Raw genomic sequence first — 9,211 nt, 5'->3', positions numbered from 1 at the left:
AAAAAAAAAAAAAAAAGATACAAAAGCACCAGCATTGTGTTTCTCTAAAAATATTCTCCCAAGCCCTAATGAGAACTCTGGGGTGTTGGGGTGGCATTGGAGGGGTCAGAATGAAAGCCTGGCCTTTATACTATGTAGGCACAGGTGTAGATAAGGGTGCATGTGTATGCCAGCTCACAGACAGCCCCATCTCCACTCACAAGAGAGGCCATGACGGGTGCCATCCTGAGAGCAGTGAGAATTCAGAGACAAAGGGCTCGATGTCACCAACCCAAGCTCAAACGACTCAGAGAAAAGAATACATATGTAGGCGGAGATAAAAATCACAGAGCAAGTGTGGCTGTCACCTGGCGAATCTGGGAAGTGAAGTGCGCCCAGCAGTCCTATTTTTTTGAATGTGGAACTTCTCTGTACATTCGAAATTATTTCAAAATAAGATGTTTTCAAAACACTTCTCTGTTATGGACTGAACTGTGTGCTTCCTTCCCCCACCCGCCATATTTGCATATTAATGTCCTCACCCCAGCAACCAGAATGCAACCCTATTTGGAGATAAGGTCTTTAAAGAGGTCACTAATGAGATCTTTGAGGTGGGCTGTAATCCGATATGACCAGTGACCTTTTGAGAAGAGGATATGTGGATACAGAGGTGCATGTGCACGCGTCACCGTGTGGTGACAGATGGAGAAGACTGCCATCTGCAGGCCGAGGGGAGAAGCCTCAGGAGAAAGCACCCTGTGGACATCTTGATCTTGGAGCTCCAGGCTCCAGAACTGGAAGGAAATACATTTATTTCTGTTGTTGAAACCACCTAGTCTGTGACACTTGGTTATGGCAGACCTAGAAAATGAACAATGCACCCTCCCACCCTACAAAAACTGTGATTGCCAAATGAGGGGCCTGGCCCAGGGCTCCAGGAGAGACATGCCGAGGAGCTCCAGTCCAGGAGAGACCCAGCTCAGCAGTGGGCTCCAAAGGGCAGAAACCATGTCTGTCCCACAAAGCACTGTGTCTCCAGGTCCTGGTATGATGCCCAGCACATGGCAAGGGCCCAAAATAAAACGAATGCATAATAACAGCAGCCCACACACATGCCACAATGGCAGTGAACCCTGAGAGAGTCCTTAGGGAGGTGGGGGTGGAGGCTGCAGCTGTTTGAGAGGCAGCGGGACAGGCTGAAGCAGATGCCAAGGGAGAGGAGGTGGCTGAGGATGAAGAGCAGGGCTCTCACTTGAGGGGCACAGGGGTGGCAGGGAGGACACGCTTCTTCTCTGAAGGGAGGCTCAGTGGGGTGAGGGCCTTGGGGAAGCAGGCCTGGATGAAGAAGCTGGCACAGGGAGCACTCAGGATTCAGGGGAGCAGAGCCTTGTGGGGAGCTGACCAGAGAACGCACAGAGCTCCCAGGTGAGGACAGACGCCTCACAGTCTGTGGCACCCTCAGACTGTGGAGCCCTAGACTTATGTGCAGGGACAATTCTCTTGCACAGCCAGTGCCATGGAAATGAGGAGGCCTTGGGTCCCCTACCAGCAGCCAGTGCCCCACCTTCTCCCCATCTGAACACCCCTGCTCTATTTGGACAGGTCCTTAGCTTGGGAGGGAACCACTCGTGGCTGGTTATGGGCCTGGGCTCCAAGCAAGGCGGTCAAGGGGGTCTGTCCCTCAAGCTCCCCAGGCAGGAAGTTGGGCTGAAGTTCTTTTAGGAAGAAGGAGGTGCACTTCCTGAAGCTGTGTCTAGTGGCCACCGCCACTCCTAAGCCCTGGAAGCTGCAGCACCAACAAGTGGCTGGCACAAGACCAGGAAAGGGGGCCCCGATACCTGTGGCCCCACAGAGGCTGCAGGGTTAAGTGTGATCCCCTCTGTGTGCCTGGCACACAGATGGCAGGAGAATGAGTGAGCTGATGGCCAATGAAGGAAGGGCCACTGGGAGGCAGAAGGTCAGGTGCCATCCCATCCCCTGCAACCCCAACAGACAGGTTCAGGTGAGGACTGGGACCTCCTTGGTTGTTTGAGTCCACGTCCCTTCTTTACGACTCCTCCCAGCCCTTCTACCTTCTTGTGGGCGGCAATGGCCAGCTGGGCCCACTTCTCCAGCGTCTTCAGGGGTGTGATCTCACGGTCAGGGATGTAGGTGGGCACGAGGTTCAGGAGGCGCTCCAGGATCATCTCAGAGCCATAGTCCACAAAGTACTGCTGGGAGGCCAGCTCAGCCAGGTCGTCCTCCTAGGTGGGGGGAGGCCTCGGTCATGCATTGGCCCAGGTCCTCCAGGAAGCCCTTCTAAACCACCAGAGGCTCCAGGCCTCTCTGCCTGCCCTGCCTCCGGTAGCTCTCAGAGCCTGGCCTTTGGGACCCAGGCTTCTCACTGATTCACCAGGAAATTCTTGTCTGCTCAGAGGAACCATGAGCTCCCCAAAGGTAAAGCCACACTCTCACTTTTTCCTGGGTCCCTTTAGCACTGGCATGGAGCTGGACTCTGCCCAGGGGCACACGAAGTGACCCAAAAAACAAGGCAGCCCATCAAGTAGCCACTGCACACTCAGCCCTGTGAGACAGTGACTGGAGCTGCCAAACAGCAGAGGAGGAAGTGTCTGCCTTGGAGAATGGGAGACCTGGGGCCTGCTGGAGGGTCAGAGTGAGAGGAGTGTATCACTGTGACTGCCTCCATCACTGTCGTTAAGCACTGGGGGGATAGTTAAAGTGGTTAACAGCTGGCAGGATCTACTGCAGAGGGTTCAGAGAGCCAAGTGGCCACTGGGCATCTGCCCCTTCTCTGCCTGGCCTGGTGCACAGCAGCCCCTGTGATGCCTACCTAAGGCTCCGCAGGCCTCCAGCAGCAAGGGCATAGCGAAAGGCTCTTGGGGACCTTGAAGGCAACAGATATTTTCAAACTAGCTTGGAATATTTCAGAATTTTAGCAACTGATGTGTCTATACTAATGCATTCTGCCTGAATATCTGCTTCCCACCACCAGTACCACCATTATCACCACCATTATCATTTTTCTTTTTTTTGTAAACCAAGCAAAAGTTTTATTGGGGAAGTACAAGTACACTCCAGGAGAGAAGTGGGCTGACCCTGCTGGAAACACCCCCATGACATTGTGCATTGGGATCATTTGTTGCCTCAGTTCTTTATCCAGTTCTCACCAAAGTTTGCAGGATCCTCCCTTACTGTGCTTAATGCACATGCATGGGAACCAGTGATCAATACCAATCCTATCTAATGGTGGCACTGCTTCTTACCGCCACCCCAGGAAGGTAGAGCAGACAATTTTGTACTCGTTGTGCCTGCTTGGCTCTCAGGAATTCCCTTTTCGCCTTTTTCCTTCCTTATCAGGATCTAGTTTACAACATTCTGATAGCTCAACCATGGAGTGAGTACTGGGCATCCTAAGACATGTTCCGGGGAATTCTTTCCAACATGGATACCTCCCCGTCGTACCTGCTCATATCTGACTGTCTACTCCTACATTTCTCCCTCAAGGAGCTGGGACCCAGAAATCTTTTGGGAGATGGGGCAGAGGTCATCCTCTGTAGCTACTTCCTGCTGAAAAGGGCCACTGAGGGTCTTCAGGGTCCTTCCTCCTTGCTTGTCCTCTTTGAAGAAGGGAAGCAGTGCTGGATGATGGAGAGAGAGGTGACAGGTATTCCCTGTCCAGCATGTCAACCAGCACTGGCAACATTTCGTGCCTTCAAGGAATCCGTGGATGGCTTCAGACAAAGCTTTCACCATGGAGAATACCGAAAACGTGGTACTTCTGTCCAGCATTATGAATGTGATGACTGTGGCATGGCTTTGGGGCATATCTCACAACTTAATGGACATCAGAAAATCTATCAGGTAGGGGAAGCTCACAGATATGGTGAAAATACAGAGGACTTTAGGCATAGCTTATCATTTACAATGCTCCAGAAAATTTGTACGCTATATAAACACTTTGAATGTAACCAATGTGGCGAAACTTTTAACAGACTTTCAAAGGTTATGCAACATCAGAGCATGCACAGTGGACTGAAGCCATACAAATGTGATGTACGTCAAAAGGCCTTCGGGTTTCTCTCATCCCTCCCAATACATCAGAGGTTTCATGTTGGCCAGAGACTAAACCTGACACAGCATCAAAAAACTCTTACTCAAAGGAAGCCCTTTTCCTGTAACTTTTGTGGAAACCTTTTGCTATTTCTCAGAAAAAACTCAACATCTATTAATTCATACTAGAAAGAAATATTACACATGTAATTATTGCAAAAAGGAATTCAATCCATACTCCAAATTTATTCTACACCAAAGAACTCATAGAGGAGAGAAACCCCACAAACGTGATGTTTGTGAGAAATCTTTTAAAAGCATCTCAAATCTTAATAAACATTAGAAAACTCATACTGGAGAGAAGTCCTTTTCATGTAATGAATGTAAAAAAGCCTTTGCCCAGTGCAAGGATCTTCCTCGCCACCAACAAATCCATATTGGAAGGAAATCTTTTATTTGTAGTAATTGTAAAAAGACCTTTGCCAGGATGTCAGATCTAATACAACATCGAAGAATCAGCACAGGAGAGAGACCTTACCAATGTATGACTTGTGAAAAAACCTTTAAATATCGGCCAAACTTGACTAAACATCAGAAAACTCATTCTATAGAGAGGCCCTTTACGTGTAATGAATGTGGAAAGACCTTTCACCTTAACTGGGAACTTAATCACTATAAAATAATTCACACTGGAGAGAAACGCTATGAATGTGGCGAATGTGGAAAGCGTTTTAACAATAATTCAAATCTTAATAAACATAAGAAAATCCAAAAAAAACACAACCAACAAAACTACCACCACTACCTCAACCATCACCATCATCACTACCGACACTGTTACTACCTCAACCCACCATCACCATCATCACTACCAACAACACTATCACCACCATCATCACTGCCTCCACCATCACCACCACCATCACTACTAACAAGACCATCACTACCTCCACCATCACCATCAGCACCAACAACACCATCACCACCATCATCACTACCGACAAGACCATCACTACCTCCACCATCACCATCAGCACCAACAACACCATCACCAACATCATCACTGCCTCCACCATCACCACCATCATCACTGCTCCACCACCACCACCATCATCACTACCAACAAGACCATCACTACCTCCACCATCACCATCAGCACCAACAACTCCATCACTACCTCTACCAATGTTACCACCACCAACCATCCTCTTGATTTCCATCACCTCCTTTCTCATCCATCCATCACAATCACCAACAGAACCATAGCAACCATTACCATTATCAAAAACAAAAGAACCGCGTAACTCCTGTCCACAGAAGGAGAAAAAAAAAAATACACATTTGCAAGTTCTGATCTCGAGGAATGGCTATCTTTCTCATTTAGAGCAGTGCTTACTAGACTCACTCAGAACAGTGCAGCAGGTCCTGAGGCACGTCCTCTGTGGCAGCACAATCACTGCAGCAGTGTGGGGGCCTCCTCCACTGGCGGAGTTCAGGACATTCCTCAGAAGCCCTTGCTCCCGCGATCTCGCCTCTCCTGACCGCCCCCCTGAGGTAGGCCGTGTACATTTAGGAGCCTGGAGAGGCTGACCACAGTCAGGCTCACCTCAGCCTGCGCTAATGATGGCTCACAGAGGAGCTCTAGGCCCAAACGTGGAAAACAGGCGGCTGTGAGTCAAGCCCCCTGGCGGAAGATCCGCTCCCGCTCACCTTCTCACATCTGTACTCCCCAAACTTGACTCCTCGCACCACCTGCTGGTAGATGAGGTTGGTGGCCACGTTGTCCTCGGAGGGGCTGTGCCAGGGCGTGAAGACCTCTTTGCGGAAGAAGAGCCTCCAGGGGGCGTTGCGCTCCTGGGCGCCCTGCTCCTTGGCGTACTGCTCGCACTGGGAGATGGCGTCCATGACGTGGTCGCTGCCACTGCCCAGGGAGGACACCTGCGGGCACAGCGGGGAGGTGAGCAGGCACGGAGTCAGGGAAGGACTACGAGGAGCCTCGACGGTGCCAACGGTCAGTTCAGACAGAAAACCGAGGCCCAGAGAGGGGCAGGGATGCGTGCAGGGCCCACAGGAGGCAGACCAGATCCTAGCCCTGGGCTCTGAGCCCACCGTTGCCTTCCTAGCCTCCGTTCTGGGCACCGTAACGAGGAAATTCCCATTTTCTAGTGGAAGCCTTTTGGGAAACTGGACAGAGTCTCCCTGGAAACACAGGGGAATCGGTGAAAAAAATCCAGGCAAACTGTGTCCAGTCACAAGGTACCTCTCTGGGCGTGCGGGCAGGGGGCCCCTCTGCTGCGCACGGTGTTGCCGGGGGTGGAGGCAAAATCACCCAAGCCCCACGTCCCGCTCCGCTGAGGCGGCTCCCGCCTCCGAGGTGAGTCTGCGGGTTGCCCTTGTTCCTGCTGCTTGAGGGCCAAGTGTGAAGGAATTCCCGCTTGCTGAGGAGTTTCTCCATCAGCCGCCATAGCAACCGGACAGGGAATTCCATTCCCATTTGCACGTGAGGGCTGCGCAGGCCTCCCATCTCCCTGTGCCGTACCCTTCCTTCAGCTCCAGGAGAGGATAACTGGGCCTGGGCATGCAGGACTGAGGGCATCCTACTGCTGGGCTTTCTCTCTGGGGCTGAGGAGCTCTGGGCGGTTCTAAGGAGTCGGGCAGAGGGCTCAGGGGGAAGTCGAGGTGCTCTAGGGTGAGTAGCCCCGGCCAGTAGGAGGCAGCACTGGACTGCCTGGAGTGGGGCTGGGAGGAGGCGCTTACGGGAGGCCATACCTTGTCAAACAGGGCAATGTAGAGGGAGAACCCGAAGCGGTCCTTGAGAGAGATCTTGTCGGCCAGCGCGTTGCAGAGCTCCTTGGCAGTGGTCGCTGAGTCTGTCAGCAGGGTCTTGGTGGTCCCGTCCATGAATGTCACGGGCAACATGATTGGCTTCTTGGACTTGGTGGCCTGGAAGTGCCCCAAGAGGGTTTGTGAGGTCCCTTCCCTTCAGACCCGCTTGCCCCTCTGGACTCTGGCTCTCTGTTTTCTGTGGGGTGGGAGCTTCCCCGGAGCCCCAGGCCCCAGCACCTCACTGGGACACTGCCTGTCCCTGTCACAGGTGTCTAGGGAGCCCTGCTGTGCACCCCACCCCAATGGGACCTTTAGAACCCCTGAGCCAGGGCCTGGGATTGAGAGGTCAGGACTGACATGGGCCAGGGGCCTCTGATTCACTTCATATAACCTTTACCACGTGGCAGGTAAAGCAATTGAGACACAGAGGGACTCTCCCTTGCGCAAGTCGCCTTGACCATAAGCCCAGCAAATGAACTCCCTTATCCTTTGGGAGCTTTTCTGCTCCCATGGGCCTGGGGTTCCAGAACTTGAGGGTGGGTGCTTGAGGAACCACAGAGTCCCGAAGCAGGGAGTGTTTCTGGGGCACCTGAGTGCACTGGACACACACACAAGCACACATGCACTCATGCACACACGCACTCATGCACATACACACACAAGAGCACACACGTACACGCACACACAAGCACACACTCGTGCGCACACGCACACAAGCACATGCACTCACACGCACGAACCTGCAGCTCCAGCCAGCTGGGCGGCTGTGTCCGTGTTCCATTGACAAAGGTCCTCCTCAGGCGCTCCTCACAGTACGGGGCATAGCCAGGAGGGCCCCCATGGATGAAGTTCCGCAGGTACTGCAGCCAGAGCACCCACTGAAGCAGCCCCACTGCAGCCCCAGGGCTCACCATGTGTTTTGTGAGGGCAGCCTCCAGGCCTTCCCCGCCACTGGGAGGCTGCTCCTCCAGGCCAGGCTGCTTTCGGTGGCTTCCCCACTCTCACACCTCCACTGCCTATTTCCAGCCACATCTGCAGCCTCCCCAACCTCCCCCTAGCTCAGCCTAGTGGCTCCTCCCCATACCCCTTTACAGCATCAGCCAGTCAGGTTAGTTCTGCCATGACCTGCTCCACTCTAACCCCAGAGCTCAGGGCCTGCCCCAAGACAATGGTGCAGAGGGCCCAGGACATGCTCCTGTCAGACTCAGCATCCTCCAAAGTAGAATGGTGCTGAGGGGAGTATGGGGCAAAGCAGTGGCTTCCCGCAAGGAGGGGGTGCTAGGAAGATGGGGCCCAGCGGGTGGGGTGGCCAGGTGGGCCTTGTGACCAGGCCCTTTGGAGCCCCTGGCTCTTGCTCTCCCCACAGTGCTGGGACAGGGCCTGGCTCCCCTTCCCACTCCAGGAGGCCAAGCACTTTCCTACCTTGACAAACTTCTCGGAGGGGGCGAAACAGCCGACACAGAGAGACACGAGGATCCAGCCCCGGGCATAGCTGCTCTTGGAGGGGTTGTGTGTCAGCTGCTTGCTGATCTGGCAGTAGATCTCATCCCTGGACAGGCAGTGGGGCAAGGGAGAGGGAATCACCCAGAGAACAGCCCCGGCCCCCACCTCCTCCCAGCAGACAGTGGGACACCACATAGCTGTCCTCTCCAATTTGCCAAGACCACCCAGGAGGAGGCAGAGTGATGCTAGGTGGCAGCTCTGACTTTGGAGACAGGATCATTAGGCATAAAGCACATCTCCAACTCCGATCCAGATCCCACAGCCAGGGTCCCACCATCCAGGGTGGTGAGTATCCTGCTCTGGACTCAGCGGCCACGACTACTGGTGACCATGCTGATGAGCAGCACAGTCACTGCCTCGCCTCCTTCCTGACCAGTGGTGGCCCAAGCAGGTGAGTTCGCCTCTCTGACACCAGCCCGTAGACGTGGCAGCAGGTGCAGCTTCTACCCATGGCAACAGACAGAGCAGAAACAGGAAAAGCATTCTGGGGTGTCAATGGGGGATGGAATGAGTAGAAACTTTGTCTCTGGTATATTTCTGTGATGTTTGAACATTTAAGGCATATTTCTATACTGTTTGAATGTATGACTTTTGTAATGGGATGAAAACAATCAAGGTAATATTTGGTGTTCATTTTAAAGGAATCCTTACAAGACTGCTGTGAAGATGAATGAGCCAAGGCTTATGACGCACCTAGCATAGTGCCAGGTATAGTGAGCCCCTTATAAATGCCAGCTGTGGGGCCGGGCGCGGTGGCTCAAGCCTGTAATCCCAGCACTTTGGGAGGCCGAGGCGGGTGGATCACGAGGTCAAGAGATCGAGACCATCCTGGTCAACATGGTGAAACCCGTCT

At 53.1% G+C, this 9,211-nt stretch overlaps 1 protein-coding gene across 3 annotated transcripts in view; it reads right to left on the bottom strand.

Moving 5' to 3' along the window:
* MYO7A (myosin VIIA) overlaps positions 1-9,211 on the bottom strand; it is a 90,964-nt gene that overhangs the window by 18,794 nt on the left and 62,959 nt on the right. For all 3 annotated transcript variants that reach the window (XM_017533058.2, XM_037740143.1, XM_037740144.1), the window contains 5 exons: positions 8,278-8,404; positions 7,596-7,715; positions 6,799-6,972; positions 5,740-5,967; positions 2,052-2,222 (listed from right to left, as the gene is read on the bottom strand). In XM_017533058.2, coding sequence (XP_017388547.1) covers positions 2,052-2,222; positions 5,740-5,967; positions 6,799-6,972; positions 7,596-7,715; positions 8,278-8,404 — 820 coding nt within the window. The remainder of the gene's footprint in view (positions 1-2,051; positions 2,223-5,739; positions 5,968-6,798; positions 6,973-7,595; positions 7,716-8,277; positions 8,405-9,211) is intronic.

The sequence above is a fragment of the Cebus imitator genome, unplaced genomic scaffold (assembly GCF_001604975.1).
Source record: "Cebus imitator isolate Cc_AM_T3 unplaced genomic scaffold, Cebus_imitator-1.0 Scaffold79, whole genome shotgun sequence".
Taxonomy (NCBI): domain Eukaryota; kingdom Metazoa; phylum Chordata; class Mammalia; order Primates; family Cebidae; genus Cebus; species Cebus imitator.
This window is presented reverse-complemented; position numbering and strand designations above follow the sequence as displayed.